This window comes from Amborella trichopoda, chromosome 2 (assembly GCF_054954075.1).
Source record: "Amborella trichopoda isolate Santa Cruz 75 chromosome 2, AtrichopodaSantaCruz75HAP2 v2.0, whole genome shotgun sequence".
Lineage (NCBI taxonomy): Eukaryota > Viridiplantae > Streptophyta > Magnoliopsida > Amborellales > Amborellaceae > Amborella > Amborella trichopoda.
Window position 1 is genome coordinate 60,461,249 of NC_142337.1, and position 21,248 is coordinate 60,482,496.

The 21,248-nt window shown below is 35.4% G+C and overlaps 1 protein-coding gene across 3 annotated transcripts; it reads right to left on the bottom strand.

Moving 5' to 3' along the window:
• Positions 1 to 623: 623 nt before the first annotated feature.
• LOC18445135 (kinesin-like protein KIN-14F) lies at positions 624 to 10,058 on the bottom strand. Of its 3 annotated transcripts, none has more exons than XM_088859089.1 (19): positions 9,552 to 10,058; positions 8,200 to 8,366; positions 7,918 to 8,061; positions 6,807 to 7,112; positions 6,595 to 6,669; positions 6,383 to 6,451; positions 6,014 to 6,115; positions 5,716 to 5,844; positions 5,537 to 5,618; positions 5,342 to 5,437; positions 5,076 to 5,252; positions 4,749 to 4,855; positions 4,479 to 4,659; positions 4,205 to 4,367; positions 3,837 to 4,090; positions 3,428 to 3,591; positions 3,103 to 3,297; positions 1,945 to 2,489; positions 624 to 1,190 (listed from the first exon to the last, which is right to left on the bottom strand). In XM_088859089.1, the coding sequence occupies exons 1-19, from the start codon at positions 9,694 to 9,696 to the stop codon at positions 1,046 to 1,048; spliced, it is 3,246 nt and encodes a 1,081-aa protein (XP_088715215.1). In that variant the 5' UTR covers positions 9,697 to 10,058; the 3' UTR covers positions 624 to 1,045. The 3 variants fall into 3 exon arrangements, with proteins under 3 accessions (XP_088715215.1, XP_088715218.1, XP_088715217.1); XM_088859092.1 differs by having other exon boundaries at positions 7,624 to 8,061; XM_088859091.1 differs by lacking the exon at positions 7,918 to 8,061.
• Between the last annotated feature and the right edge of the window lie 11,190 nt (positions 10,059 to 21,248).

The window sequence follows — 21,248 nt, forward strand, 5'->3', positions numbered from 1 at the left end:
TTCACCCAACAATCGTGAGTAGCTTCCTTTTTTTTCAAGCATGTAAAATCTAGACCCTTGAATATTCAATCCCGAAGATCTGGAACGTACACATGGAACACAACAGAAGACCGTCGAAGGTTGTTCCCCACTCTTAATTTGAATTTGAAATTGCGAGGACAGCAATTTAAATATTGAAAACAACTCCAAACCGCCGAATCATCGCGACTAATTGAGAAAATAAGGAAAAATTAGAAGGGCAAGCTTTTTATGCTTCCATGTAGCATAAAACTTATATATTTTGATTTATTTTTAATTTTTTTTTACAAACTATTTTGACATCAAATTTTAGACGACCAATCTTCTATTAAATTCGCACTAGCAAAAAATAAAAAACAAATATTTCCAATAAAATAAAATGATCAAAATACGCTTAAAAGATTCAAAAGGTAGTTTGATCATTATATTTTATCAAAAAAATATTTTTAATATTTTTTATAAGTGCGCCCCAATGAAAAGATGACGCGTACCAAATTTCATATTCATAAAATTTGTAAAAAAAAAACTAAAAATAAAATACTTTGAGACGTCGAATCTAAGATCAAATGATGAGTGACTCTCTTAATCAAAATTGGACAGCTAGATGGTAGGGAAAGCATAGATCTTATATGATGTCCAGGAAATACAGAAACCTTTTCCAAAATGGAAAGCCCAACATTATATACTACAAGATATAAATAATACTAATAATAACAATAAATTGAAAGAGTAAATACAAGATTTATGAGAAAGCCACACAGCCAACCCTACGCTCACCGTTCCAGTTTTTCTTCTCTTTTCTTTATTTTCCTTTGATAAAAAGAACACCAAAAAAATGAAAAAGAAAAATAAAGGAATACACAGATGAATATAGCTCGCCAGGTCACCCATACAAATACAAAGCAACTGGAATGATTGCTGCGTAAAAAGACGAAGAAATTGGAAACAAAAACCAAAGCTCTAAGAATATTTATCTCTCTTTTCCATCTTTTTCTTTTTCTTTTTGAAGAAGATGAGACTTTATCATTCACTTTCCATTTACTCCAAACTTTCCACCTGATGATGGGCGTTTCCCGTCAGCTCCGCCAGAAACCGGCTGCCTTCCAGTGCGTGCTGGACCACCATTTGATAGTTTACGAGAAGGTGAAGGACCATGTGCTTGATTCGGATTCCTGACCATAAAAGGAAGAGCAAAATCAGATAATATGTAGCTTTTTTAAATAAATAAAATAGAAATTATGGAGCTAGTCCAGTGAAATCCTTGGTAAATTTGTAACTTATTACACAAAATCTGTATTGTTTGCTAAACTAATACATTACAAGGAAACAAGGTTACACGAATAACACAATCATGGAAAAATATGAGTTCAGAATGTAAGGCAAAATCCTAGGAAATGTATTGCTTTTGAAGAAAAAGTGAAGGCAGCTGCCTACATGGCCACAGATCCTGACTGCCTAGATGGCCAGGAGCCTAGGAGCACACCCACCTAGGTGGCCGGGCACCTAGGACCCCTGGCCACCTAGGCGGCCACCTCTGCCTTGGGCTCCCCTATGCACACGCCCAAGAGCATGCGTGCCTAGCGTGCCCGCCTAGGGAACCGGCTGAATTTTTCAACATTGTTTTCTTCATTTTTTCAATATCTCCAATTGTTATTAGATTTCCCTACTCGCTTCTCTAATTTTCACTAGATTTTGTGATCGTTTCCTGAGTCTTAAACTCTTGATAACTATCTCATAAAGAACTTCCCGAGAGCAAGGTGTTTGCAATGTTAAAATAACCCAAGTGGCAGTTCCATCATTGAGAGCTCATTAAAAGAAAATAAAATATGAGCTCATTTAATGAAACTAAAATAAGATTTGCAAGCTCCCTGAGCTCAGAGATGAGAAAAATAACTAATCATTTTCAACATTTCCTAAATAAGTTACCTTTTATTGGGGCTCTTCACGAGCCTCTGTTGAGGCTTCTTGATCTTTGATCCCAACACATTCATCACCGAAGTAGCATTACCAGTGGTGACATTATTTGGAAGATTGAATTGCCACAACAAATCAGCTTCTGAAGAATCACTTGTTTCTATCTCTATCTCGTCCGAATCATCAGTTGTTGCCATCTCATAGCTGCTACTCCTCAGCATATTATCTTCAAAGTCTTGGCTGGCTTTCCTGCTTCTCAACCTACTGATATCATCAGGTTGACAGGTATACTGTTGATCTGGATATATCTTTCTCATATCTGCTATGTATTTCTGGTAAAAGATATCTGGCATTGGACTTTCGCCTTCCCAGCCTGTTTCTTGTTTGTTTACCATCACCTTGTCTACCCAATCTGGAGAACCCATTTCTCTCTCCTCTCTCTTCTGTAACTCATTCTTCAAGCCACTATCTGGCCATGGTGGTGAGTTCAATTGTGTTAAGAAATCTGGAGGGTCAAAGCTTGGTATCTTTGGTCTAGCAGTGATGTTGCTTCGAACCTACGGGAAGCGAATACTAGTTAGATGAAGATTGATAAAGAATGAGAACAAATATAACCTGATACAAGCTTGCCGAAAGAAAGCATAAAAGCAGACGCAATATCTGATGACCTCGTTAGCCATTTTCTTAAAATTTTAGAGAACAGTTGCGCTTAGGCTATGACCATGATCGTTCTTATGATCAAATTAACTAGAATCCAGAATCATACAAATCGATGGCAACTAAATAGCTTGATCATCTTAAATAAACGGTTTTCGACTGCTTGATGTCCCATAGTCCACTGGCGAACATGGCTCTCTCTCTCTCTCTCTCTATCTCTCTCTCTCTCTCTCTCTCTCTATCTCTCTCTCTCTCTCTCTCTCTCTCTCTCTCTCTCTCTCTCTCTCTCTGGCCTATGTGGACATGGGAAAATAAACATCGGTGCTTTTCCAAAATGTAGAAATGCTTCTAAAGGAATTGCACAAAATGGGCACACATATGCACACCCACAAAACATAAATGCACATGTGTTTGTATAGTGGTTATACAAGCATATAAACTCGGTAAATGTTTTTTCAATCTTCCACTGATTTCTGACGCAACTGCTCATGGACTGGAGCAAGAAATAGTTACCTCTATGTTTCCCACTTCTTCCATGGGCAGCCTGTGGTTACTGACCACTCCTTGCACATCTCCATTTTGTCGACTTGAATGCATTGGCGATGGCCCACTACCCTTTATCCTTTGTCTCTCAGGACTCAATCTTGCACTTCTTACCTGCTCCTGTTCTCCTTCCTTCTTTGTCAATGCTGCCTTAAGGCTAGCAACCTAAAATCATTTCGCCAATCACACAGTATTTAAAAGCCTTGAAGTTCCAAAACAAAGCAAAAGAGTAAAGAAAAATCATTTGATTTATAAGGGAAATAGGAAAATATAGGGAACTGAGAAGAAAAGAAACCTGTTCTTTGAGCTCTCTAACATCAACACTCTCCTTGTTTACACGTGCAGCACCTAGCTCAACACTGGCAACCCTTTCTGCAAATTTGAGTGTACTAGTAGTTTCTCCAAATGCTTCAACATCAGGACTTATGTGAACAAACATCAAGGTCTTTGCCTGACCCCCTGAAAACAAAAATCGAGAAACTCTTTTGATATATTCTGTTGTTTTTGATTGTTTACTTGGGATCTGGTAGGAATGGAATTCAAGTCATTAAATTGGGGCATCCCTCCACCCTAGCCACCTATTTGAGACCATTCCTCAATTCTCTTGATAGTTAATAAAATTGATAATGAATATTTAAAAATATGCTACATTACCATAGATCAACAAAGGAAGAAATTTATGCGAGATGTTTCTTTCTACATACCAAGTGAGTCCTGGAGCAATTGGGTGAGTTTGCTGTTCCTGTAAGGAACATGGGCATTTTTCTGTGCAAGAGAGGCAATTACATCGCCAAGAGCTGACAAAGACTTGTTTATATGTTGGGCCTCTTTTAGTCTCTCTCCCGTAGCCTCAGATTTGTCGACCCTCTCACTTCCGGCAAGGTCAACTAAATGCAAACATCCCCTTAGAACAGCGCCCGATGTCATGTCTCTCCCTTGAACATGCACGGTCAGGCAACTGCAAACAATTCCAACAATATTTAACCAACAAGAAGGAACTTCTTAACTATAAGAACCATAATAGAGAGAGAGAGAGGGGGAGAAAGAGCGAGAGAGCTCTAGATATTCAGACCTGTGAGATCGACTACTACGGTCATTCAAGGCAGTTGCTCCGACAGCCCGATTTCTATGCCCTATGTTCATCAGTTCAACCACCTCAGATGTTGATGTAACAAGTACCAGATTTGCTTCAGGAACATTAAGACCCTTTTGCTGAGAGTTATTACGAATTTCTAATGTATTTCCAAGTCAAGAAAATAATGTGAAGAAAAGTCTAGACTAAACTTAAACTGGACTTCACTCAGAAGGGAAGAACATTGGAAAAACAAGAAAGGTTCGGAAAGGATATCGCCTGTTGAGACCATCTGCAGCAAGGAGATCTCTAACTTGTTCATTGTAAATTTCAATCATCTGAACAGAAACTTCATAGCTAAAAGTGTCTCTTCTTTGTTCTGAGATGCAAAATAAGTCACTTAATGCCCTGTAGTTGACCCCTCGGCTTTGTTCTGTGATCTCTTTAGGACCATTCTAAAGAGGAAGGGTAAAAAGAGATCAGCACTGGTCATCATGGTTCAATAAGATTGCTCATTGCAGGATTAAAGAAACGAATGGCATACCATAGTGTAGGTTTTCCCTGAACCAGTTTGCCCATATGCAAATATACAAACATTGTACCCATCCAAAACAGACCGAATCAAAGGTTGCGTATCCGCAAACACCTCCGCTATCATAATATAGACACAGTCAAAACCCCACAAAATATTTCAAAAAATAATTATTTAAAGATTAAAATTAGATAATTGTCTAAAACTGGGAAGACTGAAATCTAGTTTTTCTGGGACTTTTCTCAAGGATTATCAATAGAGATAAAACTAATGGGTTCTCAATGTCACGTCCACAGAAAAAAGTACAAAAACAAACACATAAAAGAAACCATCACCAACCTTGAGTTGTAGATGGACCAAACACTTTGTTGAAGTTAAATGATCTACGGGCATCCTTCCCCTGTTTCAAAGGGTTCAAGATTGTGAGATTTCCATCACCAATGTAATCCACAGTGCTTGAGCGGCTTGCTTGACCAGGCAAGAAGGGCCTCACTCTGCAATAAACCCGAATACTTCCTACAAAAATAGTGCAACCAAATATGTATAAATGCCCAGTCACCATATCAAAACTATTACTAGGATTCCCAGTACGTTCAGTGACTGACCTTTAAGATCCTGGACTTGATTATACAGATGCCGATTTTCCTCAAGGACTTTATTATAGCCTGATGCAGCTCGGGAAAGACCACAGAGATGCCTCTCTGTTCCATAATAACAAATAGGAAACATCATGAAGGGAACAAAGCAGCAAGATGGGCACATTTTTAATAACGAGGACACAAGATTATTTGGGAACATACCAAGAATATAGAAATCTTCAGAGTATTTCATTTGCATAAAATGGATCCCAGCTTTAGTGGTTTGAAGAATGTGTTTCAGTTCCTGCAACATTTGTATAGTATAAGGGGTGCTCAGCCTCCGTTTTGTCTAAAAATTTCCTCTAGAGAATAAAATCAGAGCAAAATTATGAAATATATACCTTGATTTCTCTTTGTTGTTGATCAAAGAGTGTTTTTTGTCTTAGAGCCCGATGATCCATTTCCTCTTTATAGGCTGGTGGGGTTGAAGAAACATAGAGGCATGTGCCATCTTCTTCATTGATTTCCATCTATTACAATAATTTACAAAAGATAATAAAGTTATCGGGAAATCTCAAGCATATACTTTCGTCTGCTTAAATCTTTGCATTTGGCAAGTGATGTATATGCCTGTTGTCATAAAGTTGGACAGTAGGAGAAAAATAAAAAAAGATAGTCATTCAGTAAGACTAAACATACATTCAAATCTCTGGAAGCGGCGGCAAGAGCAGCCAAGACCTTAGCTTTGGGAAGGGACTTCTTGTCACCAGATGCAACCAAGTCCTTAAGAACTGTTTTGAGCTGTTGCAAAAACAACAAATTCCCCAAAATTACACTTACGGGTATAAAATCACACCTATGTACATAAAAATGAGAAGCAGCAAATAAGAACTACTTTTATATATAATAAGAAATGAAAGCGCCACATATTTTCAAAGAGTAATGATCATAGAGAATAAGAGAACACATTTTTGTTAAGTTCCATAGCAAATGCAAAGCCAATATAAGGCCATTGACTGATTCCCCTAATGTTTACAAAGTGAACTACTGGTTAAAAAATTATCTCACCTGGTCGCTTTGGGTTGCAAGACGGCGCTCAAACTCTTCCATGACTTTGCTAAGCATGGATTCCACAAGCTAAAAACAAACATAAGATGGCATAAGAAAATGCATCATTTTAATCAAACAAAGGTGCATTCACGCAAAGCCCACAAATAAATTGCATAATTGCATCTAGCAGAATTCTTTTGATAATCATTATTGGCAAAAGGTCAACTTACACAGGGAACCTCCTCGGGCTTCCTATCTGAGAGAGCAGCGCGAACCAGCGTATTTAAAGAATGAGAACCAGGAGTCTGAAAAATGAGATTTGTAGCATTCAATCATATAATCCTTGTGAAAGTGGGTAGTTTTGTTTGCGTGTGTTGTGAATTAACACATACATGAAAATTATATGATTGAAAATTAAGGATCTAAGAATAACGACCCATACCACTTCAGTAGAATCTAAAGAAAGATTCGCACTTGAATTCTGTCGTGATAATGAGAAACCATTTTGGCCTTTGTCATCCATTTGCTGTGGACCACTTGGATCAGTTTGGTACAAGTTCTTTGACAATGAATTCATGAAGGGATCAGAATTTTTGGAAGGCTTTACGTTTACAACACATTTTCCTGAGTTGGTCGGTGGCTTAGAATTAGCTCCATATCTCCACATCCCATTCCCGCCAGTTTGCTTCCAATCACTGTAGGATTTAAGACCCAAGACACAGTTCACAACCTTCGCACAGTTCCCTCCCTGAAACATTCATCAATAAAATACCTCAATAAAACATCGTTTGCATTAACAAAACAAACAGCAAAATTTTCCCAGTTGAAAGAAAACAGAGAGATGAGGAAAGCTTAACAATTAGATCAACTGAAACCACAGTTCGAAATGAAGGACTAGGGCTCGATTTGCTAGGGTCTTGAACAAAAGCCAACCACAACTTGGCCATATTGGATGTCCAACTTAGCCGAGTCCAAGGGTAAAAATGCAGGGGGACCAGGAATTTTTAAGACTCGCCTGAGTTTTGGTGTTTTCTATCTGGACCCAGCAGACAAGGACTTGTCAAGACTTGCCAGAGTTTTGGTGTTTTCCATCCCAACCCAGCACAGCATCCTGCTGGGTTGAAGTGACTCACTATCTAAGCCTGAGTCACCGGTTTTAAAATCACTGGCCGAAACATAAAAGCGGTGCAAAAAACAAAGCAATTTTAAAAAATTGTTTTTGTATGATTGGTTACCCATGGAAGATAGTTCAGTTATACCAGTGATCCTAGAGAAAGAAGGGGCACTAAAACTGAGTGACCAAATGGGAAAGTGTAGCGTAACCATTCAAGTATGTACACCACTACACCCAACACCTGGTACCAATAACGGAGGGTGGAGATCGATCATAGTTCAGACATTAACTTGGTGCAGATAATCTCTAGCTTCCACCACCAGGAACTGAAGTTGGATGAAACTCAGTGCCATATATATGATTCACCACTAGCAGAAGGTATAGTTTCCTTATAGTTCCTTAGTTCTCCTATAATACTCAATATAATAAAGAGTATCACCATTTCCAAATCAGATGCTTCGAATGTAGGAAGCCTCATCTCCTGCACTGCTACAAGGAAATTCCTCACATTTTCGAAGTATTGATATGCCAAAAGAGCCGCCCCATCTGGAGGAGGAACTGCAGCAGTTGGATTTTCAACTACCTGATCAATTAAGGAAATTGTTGATTTTCCAACTGTTAAGAAGTTTATCTTATTTCATGATTGTAGACTAACCAAATGACGGAACAAAGAAGATAAGTTTATTTAAATTAAAAAGAGAGGAAAAGGCATGCAGTAAACCTTAGGAACTGCACCAGGTTGGACTTTGTTGATGGCATTGCAGAGGATTAACCCATTTCGTAATCCATGTAAAAACTCTTCCTCAGAGGGATCATTGGGCAAATCCCTCGATCCAACAACTCCCACAATCTTCTTAAGCCAACCTGCTGCTTCATACCTTCTCGAAGCTGCAACAAACACTCTTAATTTGAATATAATGAAAGGGTGAAGGTGGATTTTCAAACCTATATGGCTTACTTGGTGTGAATAACTGGTCAAAAGTAAAAATTCGAGAAAAATCACCTTGTGGGATCTGAGGCAAACATGAGAGGAAAAGGCAGGTGCTTGAAAGCAAAAATTTTCAAAAAAGAAATTTTTAGATGAGTTGAGAAATTTTTCCAATGGAACTGAAAAAAATAAATGGGCCTTCACAGTTCCTCTCTGTTCCCACAAGAAATTAAAGAAAACAGATCACAAAAAATGGAGAAACGAGAAAGAAAATTCAGAATTTCCTATAAAAGAAATGTGGTAACAAGAATTTCAGGAAGATGATTCAGGAAAATAGGAAAACGGTAACAAGATTTTCTTTGCAATTAAGTTTAACGTAAGAAAAAACAAACATCTTATCCACCCCCAAAAAAAAAATCTCTGAACTCGTTATGCACGTTTACATAGAAAAAAAACATGAAAATAATATGATGGTAAAATAACTTTTTAAAAAAATTAACAGCTTAAAAAAGATGCTGCATTGGAAATAACGAAAAAAAAGTGCAAAAACCAGAGGGTTCCGTAGAGAGAAAAAAACGGGGGGAGAGAGAGAGAGAGAGAGAGAGGAGAGAGATTCCAAATGCAAAAAAACACTTGCCTCATTCAGAGAGAGAGAGAGAGGGATAGAGAGTTGCCTTATAGAACGAGAGAAGAACAGTAAGAGTTGCCTAATTTCACTTGTTCTGCACTTTCCACTTCAAAAACACAAGGGAACGACTCACAACAAAAGGAAACCAGACAAAACGCCTTATCTAAAAATAGCAATTTAGTAGAAAGCGAAAAAAAACACAGAAACCGCAAGTTCGAACCTGCAATGACCTGCATTCCAAATTTCTCCACAGAAGCAACAAGGGAACAGAGAGATAGAGAGGCAGAAGCGAGAAAAATGAAGAAGAATGTGATGATGATAAAGAAAATCCATTATCTTCAAGTTAAACAACAATAATAAAAAAAATAAAACAGAAGCAAAAAACAGAAAATATTCATGAAATCCTCCGAGAGTGTTAAACCAACCATATTGAACATATTATAGCAATGGAGCATTCTCTCTCCGAAAGAGAAAAAACGAGCCAATAGATGGATAGAGAAAGTGGGTGAGAGAGCACCTGCTTCCTCTGCTTTTCTCGACGCCAAGTTAACATCACTCAACCTGGTCTGCTGAATCACATCCTCCATTACAGAAGTGCAGGAGACCATAAATGGGTTTGAATCCAAAGCCATTTCCATCGAACTCAAACCCTCTTGCGCCATTGCCTTCTTCGCAATCGAGAATGGCTGAAGCCAAAACCAAAACGACTGAATCACCTCTAGACCTCCATTGATCAGATCAAAACATTCAAAATTAAGGAAACCCAAAAGAATTCTCGATCTGTAGTGAAATTTAATCCCATAAATGAGAAGAAAACTCGAATTCCCTGAACAAATTGGACTCTAGATTAATGGAGACTTCCTTTTCTCCCAAAATTCACTAATACATATTCCCTGGTTTTCAGAGAAGAGAATATTTTCATAGGAAAAGGGGAAATTAGGGTTTCCAAAAAGAAAAAGTCCCCAAAAAAAGAAAAAGCGTTTTTGTGTATATTTTCTCTGCGTTTTTTGGTTACGCCATCGCTGAAGATCTCTTTCCCTGGTCGCTCTCTCTATATTGCACTCAAAAGCACTTCCGAGCCTAGCTCCTAAGCCATGGTCCATATTACGAACCTCTTCCTTCGGGTCAGAACCCTACCCATGCCTTTTCCTTCGCTCTGCCGTCTTGTGGGGTTAAGCCCTTGTTAATTTGCCCTCACGATTCCGAATAATAACGCCTTTACTCTTTTCCACTTCTTAATGCCGATTGTACCCTTACTGGTTGGCTTTTGGCTTTTTGGCAAAGATTTCAGGATTTTTCTCGATATGCGATTATGATTTTCCAAAAATAAGATCAAAGGAATTTTAGAGTACTTTTGGAATTAATTTTGTTGAGTGGAAAGTTTTCATGTTCTTCATTAGGAGAAGTATACCAAAACTAGTAAAATTTACGAAAAACTTTAGTATTACCCAAAGTTAGGATCAAACAAAACAATTTATTAGACTATCTTTACTTTATTTCCCATATTGTATCTAAAGAATGATATATGCAAAAGTGAAGATTTCATGCTCCAATGGGAGCAACCGTCCATTTAGGAGCAAAACTCAAGTCAGGGGTATTTTTTTTTTAATCTCAAAATTGGAGATGTGATATCTAGAAACCAATGGCCAAAGTCAAAACAGATAAAAAAATTAACTTGTACTTTCCACGTGCTTAAGAAAATTACATCTCAATATTGAACATGAATGGTTTAATTTTAGAAGGCAAATATCTAGATGTTCAAAAACTTAAAATCGAGATTTCTTTCTTGAAAATATTTATTTAGTTCTATTTAGATGGATTCCAAAATTTTGGATCTAAAAAATCCTTCCAACAAATTATTTTGTCGGAGTTCTTCTAAAAAAGAATTTATTTTTCTCGAATTATTGTATAGTATGCTCTCAAGGGAGCTTGATGGATGCGCTCTGTACGAAAAATTTAGATCTTACAATATTTAATGGTTATGTTAGTCTTGCCTATTTTCGAAAGGAAAAAGTTTATATAAGGTTGACGCTTTAAAAGTATAGAATTATAGTGCACCTCAAAAATAATTCGGAAAAGGCTATTTTGATGTTTGAAAAACATCTAATTGATCATTTCAGCATCGAGATGCATAGATACGAAGAAACAAAAAATTTCAAGCCCCAAAAATAATAGATCTTGCAACACGTTATCTAGACTGTCCATTTTCAAGATTTTCACATATTCATATATATGCTTGATTTGAATCATTTTTAGAGTTTTGCAGCATTCTAAGTATTTTCAAAACTAAAATTGCATCGTTTCTTTTGATTGTTCAAGGTTGCAACCTTATGCAAACCACACCCTTTCCCACAACAGTACATATTTATATTATTCTTTTTCAAGAATCCAAGATATCTCTATGATTTTTTTCTAATTTCTAAAATAGATTTAACTGTTGAAGTTATTTTGAAAAACAAATTGTAGAATTGTCTATAAAGAGATCATCTATCTTTTGTACATAGAGGTTACAAGCATTCTTGTCCCTTAAATTCCAAAATGGGTGGTTGTAAGAGTGTTATTTAATAGAAAGTTCCAACAAAATAATTATTAGACTTTGTGATTCACCTTGAGCCATCTAATTTGACATTTAATGAGGTAGGATGATTGTGACTTCTACATACAAAAGATAAATGGTTTTTTTGTAGACAATCTTTTATCTTTAATACATAGCGTCACAATTAGTCTTGATCATTAGATGTAAAATTAAATGATTAAATTTGTTCTGTTGACTAAACTCAAACTTTAAAAAAAAAATCTCAAACTTTATGACAGATCCATAATTAAACATTGTGACACGCATATTGCACATCAAATAGTTGTACATAATTGTAGCTACCTTACGGACGAGATAAATGATCTCATTGCACACAATCCCCAAGGACAAATGTTCTCATTGTACCCTTTTTCTTAAGATAATTTGAGTAGGAAAACTTTCCAACAATTAACTTGACCATCTAGGAAAGAGAAGTTTGCAATCAATCCACCCCTAACCAACCTCCCGATGGGGACAGAGATTGATGTGTTATTTATCAAAGTACAGTTTTCTTTCACAAACTTCGATGACAACTGCGGATATCTCTCGTATATATGACTGGTAATCTTTAATTAGGGACATGTTTCTATGAGTTCCCGGACTCATATGTAGAAATGCGCCTTTCTTAATAATCTATTTTTAAATGAATTTTTCCATTAATTTCTAAAGAGATTTTGCCCTTAATTTCAAAAGAATATATAATATCTAACACTGAGATCATTAATATGTAAAAATAAATTAATAAAAATTTTAGTGAAATATTTAGAGAATTGCTTTTATCTTTTTTTAGAAAGACCATTTTGATAGATGGTTTATGCCTAAGGGGACACAAATGTAGAATAAGGTCCGCACACATATAACTAATAGGCAGACACTTATTCATTAGGGAAAAGTTTATATAGAGCGAGGCTCTAAACAATCAAATTCGAGCCTACTTCAAAAAATTCACTAGAAGATGTTATTTTGATGCCCAAATATTCTCAAATTGATCATCTCGGCATCAAGATGCATGGACATGAAAAAAAAATAGATTTCAACTTTTGAAAATAGTTTATTTTATAATACATTTTTGGGCCATCAATTTTCAAGATTTCAAGTTTCCATAGATCTCTCAATCTACACTATTTTTTAAGCTTTAAACTTTATAAATAAAGATTAAAATATATTCTAAGAGAAATAATCCTATATATTTTGAAGCTATCAAAAAGATTTCCAGCGTTGAAATCACATCAATACTATTTGAAAGTAGGCTCTTTTATTGTTTAGAGCCTAAGCTCTATACAAACTGCACCCTATTCACTTATTTGAAAAGATTAGATCCACCCACTAGGAGAATTTCTTGGACCCCAAAATTTTGCTGATGTGATCAAATCGACCATGCGACCAACCTTGAAAGAGAGGATTATTGTATACATATCATGGTCCTGCATGAAAAAACACTAAGCCCCAAGGTTTCTCACGCAGGCCATCCAATTTTTGATAATCAAATCTAGGTGTTTGGTTATTGAGAAAATGTTTTTCTCTCTTCTTTTTTTGTAAATAGCAAGTATTGGTGGGGCGGATCGTTCACCCATAGATCCATGGCGTATCGTTAGATCGACGATCAAGATCGGTTTGAATCAATGATCTGAAAAATATTAGAAAATAAATAAAATTAAAGGGTGCAGTTGGCATACTAATGCATCCGTAGCTGTAGAGGTAAAGTGCACATTCAAATTTTATCATGGTATATAATTTTGATATAAAATGTTATTAGGAATATATCAAAATCTATTTTTATATCTAATTATAAAATTTTAAAATTAAAAAATGGTTAAAATCAAGTAGATCTATAAACATATGAAAATCTTTGAAAATGGACGGTATAGATAATATGTTGTAAAATTCACTATTTTTTAGACTTAAAATCTTTTTATTTTTCATGGTCATACATCTCGGTGTCAATATGATCAATCAAAGGGTTTTTCAACATTAAAACTACATTTTTTGATGGATTTTTGAGATGCATTCGTAGTTCTACATTATAAGGTTGCATCCTTATATAAACTTTTTCCAAGATTAAATAAAGATTAAATTTGGAGTTTATGGGGTGGGGATTTAGAGGGTACTTAAAAAACAATAGATAAGTTTAACGGAAGAAAAAAATAAAAAAAATATATAAAAAAAGTTTTTTAAGGAACCGAGCCAAGAATCATACCATCCAAGAACCAACTTCTTCCCGATGGATTCCCAATGAGGTAGGCTATCCGTATTAAAAATCAATGGATTTTAAAACGGTGGTAGTTTAACTTCATGTCAAGAAAGTCTTCCCCAGGAAGTCATTTGCCGAGGGAGTAAGATGAATGTCTGCTTTTGCCTTAGCAAGTGTTAGCTCTTCATTTATACTTCAAGAAGTGCTCGCATGGAAAATTTAACAAAATACCCATGAGAGGTGCATTACTTATCATTTTATACTTTTGGTACCATGATATTAAAAAATGTCGATCTGGCTCAGAATCGGCAATTGGTGGGACCGGTCTAGTGCTCACCATATATTTGGAATTGGTCAATTCTGTTAAGAAGAACAAGTTCTATTAGGGAATTGGTCGATCTGGCTCCACCTTTTTCCTCTTTTTTTTGTATTAGTTCAATTTTTTTTGTTTGTTCTCTAATTTTTAAATTTGTTTTATTGGCTCATTCCCTCAGCTAGATTGTACATTCGAATTGCTGATTCACCGATCCATATCAATTTTTTGGATAGGCGATCTATGTCATCAATCCAATTTTTTTAAATACCATTTGGTACTATTCCAACTCATCATCATGTATTTTTTTTATAGCTAGTTTGAAATTAAATCAAACAATATGAGTACAATGTTAAATAGTTCACCTAATGTAGGTACAACAATGACATGTTTGGTTCGCGTAAAAATGTTTTCTATACATGAAAAAATTATCTCATGCTGTCAAGTATGAGAATATTTTTACATCAATTAGTTGCCAATTGATGTAAAAATATGCATTAATACTCATTGGTATGAAAATATTCCCACACTTGACCACATGAAAGAATTTTTTTATGTAAAAATATTTTCTAGGAAACAATTTCACACGAACAATGTGACCTAAGAATTTTTGAACTGCATTAGAGGTTTTTGGGCATACGAAGTAACCTTAGTTATATTATCATTAAAAAAAAATCAGGACATGATTTTTATTAGTCCATGTAGAAACAAGTCACCTCTTAAAGATCTATTTTTTAGATGGATTTTTTGACTTAATTTTTAAGGACATGCAATCTCTAACATGGAAATCATGAATATGAAAAATAAAAAAAATTAAAAATTAAAAATAATAATATTATTAAGAAAACATTTGGATCATTAGTTTCAATTATTTTTAGATAGATCACCTATTTGCATCCATCTTTACGATGAATGCTTTATACGTGGGACCGCATACTGTAGAAATTTGGTTAGCCCGCATCAAACAACTTTCCAAAAAATTATTATCATTAAAAAAAGAGGTGCAGTTTGCATACAGTTGCATCCGTAGGTGTAGAGGTAAGGTGTACCTTCAAATTTTATCACGGTATATAATTTTGATGTAAAATATTCTTAAGATTATTTCAAAATCTATTTTTATATCTAATTATAAAATTTTAAATTTCAAAAATGGTTAAAATTAAGTAGATCTATAAACAAATGAAAATATTGAAAAATGGACAGTGTAGATAATATATTGTAAAATGCACTATTTTGAGACTTAAAATCTTTTTATTTTTTATAGTCATACATATCGATGCGGAGATGATCAATCAAATGATTTTCCAACATTAAAACTACTTTTTTCCCGATTGATTTTTTTAAGACCATCCGTAGTTCTACATTATAAGGTAACCTTAAGTTCTACATCCGTATTGGTTGTATAAACTTTTTCCTTCAAAAAAAAAAAAAGAAGGTAACCTCAGTGATTCTTGGGTTTTGGGACACTGCAACGTCACCTGTTTTGTTCATTTCAAAATTCAACGGTAACTTTTTGAATAATATTCCATGTATCCGACCCCACTCGTTCACCACCGTACCCTTCTCCCGCCCACGCTTACGCCTAACTGTTTTTTCATTTCGTCAAATGTTTTAAAATGTAGATTGCTTAATATAGATTGCCAATTTAACCAAATCAAAAAAATAAAAAATATAAAGTTCAATATATAGACCTAAAAAGGGGTTTCAGCTTTCAGGGTTAAATAACAATGAAATAAAAGGCAGAAAAAAAAGAAGAAGATTGACATTTTAAAGTGGAATAGGGCCAATCATTAATACTTGCCCGAAACTTGATCTAAAACGATTCTTGAACTGGATCGATAATTCTAACTTTTAGATTTTGAACAATTTTAACCTATTGATCGCAAAATTTACTTGAGGCATTCCAAAATTCATGCCCTGAAATACCAAAAACAACCTTTGATGTGCTCGTAGTGACCATAACACCCTTGGCTTAATCATGTTGAACTATTTGTTTCATCATGTAAAATATCGGGGAATTTCATGGGAAAAGACCATGGGTATTTTGGGTAAGAAGACAAGACAAATATAGTGTAAAAGCACATTGGAAATTTTATGTAGGGTCTCTTTGGCCCGAGGCCCCATGCCTCTTTTGACAAATTCCCCCTTCTCAAATAGGCGTCTGAGCTGCCTTAAGCATTTTTTCTTGGGGTAGGTTAATGGTGGGACTCATTGAATTTGAACTACGGATTTTTTTTTTTACACTAATCAGTGTTTCGAAATTCGGATAAGTGAGGTCGAACACTCGTCTCATAATTAAGGATTTAAAAATAAAATATTAAAATAGGGATTTATCAGGATATTTGAGAGTGGACCTAAAAAAATATTAAATATATTTAAAGAAAGTTAAAAATTATTAGAAGGGAATTTTTTAGGGGGTAACCGAGCCGGTACGGATACCTTTAATTTAGTCTTGGCCAATTCCCAATTCCGATCGATAATTCCCGATCATAATCACCAGTCTTTGAAACATCAATTAGGATGTTGAATATTGCGCCACCACATCCCGGGTGGAATCCCACCGATAATCTAGCAAAGAGAAGAAGTGTGAAGATAATGAGTGTGAGAAAGTAAATGAGACATGGGGTACAAACAGAGGGAGTGCTGAGATTTGTGCTTTGATGCGTGAGGGTGACCGAGTCCGTTAGAGACAAAGGTTGAGAAACACTCAAAAAGTGTGTTAGAGAGAGGTTCATGGGTGCTAATTGGTCCAAGACAGGCTTTTGTCAGTTTTTTTTTTTTTTGGGGAAAGTATAGAATAAGACTATTTATTTTAGTACAAGGTGAGACATTAATATTGTTCTCATGCATTGAAATGACAGGATAAGTGTTTCAATCTTCTGTTTTCAAGTATCCAAAGCGCAAATTTGCCAAAAGAACATTATGCATACCAATTATTGGGTCTAAAGATTAGTTGGGCTCCAGTCAGCCATGCTAGGCCCTAACAATTTTTAGGCGAGGCTTGAGCCAGCTCAGTCGAGCTTAAAAATTCATATAACTCATACACATGTATGTGTATTTGACTCTGAGAGAGTGTGTTTGTGTGTGTGACAATTGACATTTCCAAAAAAAGCCCAAGCTCTGGCATGCTCCAATTTCTATGCAGGGCAACAAAATTCAGACAGGGTTGGGCCACAAGTTACAGTTCATTTCTAGGACTGGCCCCGCATAAGAATTTGGGTCGGGCTCGGCCAGGTCTGGTCTTCAGAGAGTGTGTATAGATGTGTGTGAGAGAGAGAGAATGAGAGAGAGAGATATGGCTTGATCATTTGTTTGAAGTAAGGGCCTTGAAGGTTAAGATGAAGATAATATGTTTCTTTTTACTTGATGAATAAATAATTGTATGATAACTGCTTCAAACTCCAAAAAAGTGAAGAGAGAGAGAAGGTTCGATGATTTGGTTTGGTCATATGTATATATGAAGCAAGGACCTTCGTGTGAATGTAAATGATAAGTTTTTCATGGCAATTGTTAAAGTTGAGATGAGGTGTTATTTATTTGATGAAATAATAATGAGATGATTGTCTTAAACTCTAGGGAAGTGGAGGCGACGTTACTTACTTTAAAAGCTAAAAATGTGTAATCTCTCCACGTCGATGCTCAACGGCCAAATGAGTAGCGGTCGGTAACAACTAACCAAACAACGCTTCTTATAAAATACAAGTTTTTACTCCATCAAAACACATTATGGTAGACACATTTGAAAATTTTAAGGGCTTTTTCTATAAAAACGCATCATTTTTGGGCTTTAAAAAAGTCAAACCTACTTTTCCTTGTGTTTCAAGGTAAGGATCGTTTGGTTCCAAATTCCAACCGATGCTTAGAAAATCAGAATTGGATTCACTTGGCAGTAGTCCAACTCTGATTGGCTTGGTTTGACGGTTCTCGAGTAAGACAATGCTATATTTAACAAAAACAATAATAGAAACTAGAAGTTAGGAGGCCCGAGCAGTTTTGTGGTTTCTCAACCGGTAATCATCTACCTCCAAATCTATATGGCATTTCAGAGTCAATTTCGAAGTTGTATAGATGCTTTTTGAAATACTGGTTTTAGTATTTTAAAAAAATCTTATGATACTCAAACTTTCAAAGTTCAATGACACTCTTCCAACCACTTATTTTGAAATTTAAGCGATAAGAATGATTTTGACCTTTTTGTACAAAAGATAAAGGGTGCAGTTCGCGTACGGATGCATCCGTAGTGGTAGAGATAAAGTGCGCCTTCAAATTTTATCATGGTATATAATTTTGATGTAAAATGTTTTTAGAATTATCTCAAAATCTATTTTTATATCTAATTATAAAATTTTAAATTTCAAAAATGGTTAAAATCAAGTAGATCTATAAACATATGAAAATCTTGAAAATGGACGGTATAGATAATAAGTTGTAAAATGCACTATTTCTGATACTTAAAATCTTTTTATTTTTCATGGTCATACATCTCGATGTCGAGATGATCAATCAAAGGGTGTTTCAAAATTAAAAGTACCTTTTTCGATGGATTTTTGAGGGGCACCCTTAGCTCTACATTATAAAGTTGCGACCTTATATGAACTTTTTCCAAAAATAAATGACCTCTTTTAGACAATCCCTTACACGAGAGGCCACCTTTTAATGTGAGTAATAATTCATAATTTGGATATGTTCTCCAATGTTGGTAAGGGTACCGAGAGGCCATTGACATAAGGGCATGTTTGATGGAAGACATTGTGTTGAAAACCGTGCCTTCAAAGGAAGAGGGTTGTGGCACGTTCATGGTCCGTTATGGAACTTGCCGTCTATACTTTTTTGGCCTTAATTATAAGGACCCGATTTTTATGAGCCCAAGACTCAAATGCGAGCCTCTTAATAAATTTAGTGTTAAGATAGATTTTTGGATTTAATTTCTAAAGACATATATTATCTAACATGGAGATGATGAATATAAATAAATAAATAAATTTTAAAAATTTAAAATAATTATTTTAATAAGAAAACATTTGGACCGTTAATTTTTATTGTTTTTAGATGAAACACCTACTTACATTCATTTTTAAAATAGGTATTTTACACTTTTCGAACGGCATATGTAGTCATGCAGTCCAGCCCGCATAAAACAATTTTCCTAAATATAAAACAAGAGGATTTCGCACCATCTACTTTAATATAAAACTTTTTTGTTATCAAATAAGGAAGTACTATAAGATGGAAGGCACGGTTTTTGAAACCGTATCTTCAAGGAATCAAACACGGCCTCAAGATGTAAACTGTGCCTACCAACAATCACACACGGCCTAAAGATGCTTGGAATTTCGATATTTATAAGCCTGAAGCACTTGATTTTCAGTAGTTATAGAGTTGCACTAATATCCTTATCGCATGTAAAATTGTTTCCTACAGGCTGGACCGCATTTTTATATATGCAATCCACAAGTGTAAAGCATTTTAAGATGAATGCAAATAGGTGGTCCATCTAAAAACAATGGAAACTAACCGTTCAAATGTTTTTTTAATAGGATAATTATTTTTAATTTTTAAAAGTTATTTATTTTTTATATTCATGATCACCAAGTTAGAGATTTACATATTCTTAAAAATTAAGTCAAAAAATCCATCTGAAAGATAGCTTTTTTACGAAGCGCCGCATTTCTACATGTACGGGCTTGGCCGCATGCTAAGCGCGTCCTTTAATAAATGAAAGGTTGGAGTACTTAAAAAAGCTAGGAAGATGAAAACCCATCATAGATTGTGTGAAAGCCACTACTCCCTATTACGTATAAATTAGAACTGAGCCAAATACTTTGGAATAAAACTGCTCTCTCCGTCCTCCAAAAATCCTTCTAGAAATAAGTTTCCACTTCTGAATATATCGAGCACGCATTTGTCTTGGCAGACTAACGTTTATATTGTTTTCTTCTTTTTTTTTTTCTTTTAGAGAGAGAGTGAGACAAATGGTTATTGGTAATTAAGTAGTTTTATTTTCATCATGTTGCGAGAGAGAGAGACTAATGGTAATCGGTAACTTTGTTGTTTTATTTTGATCAATACAAATATTGCAATTGCAGAGTCACATAGAAGGTTGTATTTAACAACAAATATAAAAAATTAGAAAACCAAGAGAATCAGAGATGCGATTTTTGAAACCCTAATGCTCATGTGATGCGAAATGGATTTTGGTTGTAAAGGAAGAAATGCAAAATAGAACATTGGTTGCTTAATGAAGAGGTTATTACTTGCTACTACTCACTACATAAAGACTTGCAAGTTGGATTACCCATCTCCACTTCAACAAACTTCTACTTAGCTTCCGGTGAAAAATCATGTCAAAGTAAAAAGTTGGGAAATCCCTGATTGGATTTAGAAGTTTTGGTGATTTTAATTTAAGAGATATGTAAAGTTTCTGAATTGGGTAATTCGCTAGATTTGAATTGGGTAATTAAGAAGTCCGTCCAAGCCATATTTAACAAAAAACACAGAGATACTTGGGCGATTTCTAGGTTTTTTTGGCCTGGAATCACCAGCCTCCCAATCCAAACTGAACTCGATACCGGCGATTTTTTTAGCACTGAAAACTGAGATAAATTTTGGAAAAAAAGAACACACAGATAGCTAAAGGGGGGTTCACTTACAATTTGGTAAAAATTTTTGGTGAATTTTCAGTTTTATGTTGTGGAGGAAGGGAGCAAATAAATCACAGGAAGTATTGGGTTTGTCATGGTGCAGGGGTTAGTTTGGTAATAATTCAGAGCCTAACGTTCCAAATATTCAAATCTTGGTTCGGTGCCAACCTCAGGCTCGGATAGGGAAAGGCAGAGGGGTTTTTGTTTTGGTGGGTCCCACGTGGGAGAACGTTGTGGTGGAGCCCGCGCCGGCCCGTGAGTAAGACCTGCCAGCCCCTTCTTCGACCTGTCGTTTAGAACGCAAAAACTAAATATTTATCCTCTCTCTCTCTAGAGTCTAGAGAGAGAAAGTTCTCTCTCTCTCTTCTTTCTAGAACTAGAGAGAGAAATCAAACGGGAATGAGCACATCTCTTGATTAAATTTTTGAAAGGGGGGCTTCACTACTGCTTTTGGCTTTAGAGTAAATCCAAATCTTGGTCTTATAATCCCATTT

Coding starts and splice junctions, on each gene's coding strand:
- LOC18445135 (XM_088859089.1), bottom strand. CDS start 9,696: ATGGCGCAAGAGGGTTTGAGTTCGATGGAAATGGCTTTGGATTCAAAC. Junction 7,113..7,917: donor AAGCATCTGATTTGGAAATG/GTGATACTCTTT, acceptor TGAATGTTTCAG/GGAGGGAACTGTGCGAAGGT. Junction 5,253..5,341: donor TCAAGTCCAGGATCTTAAAG/GTCAGTCACTGA, acceptor CTATTTTTGTAG/GAAGTATTCGGGTTTATTGC.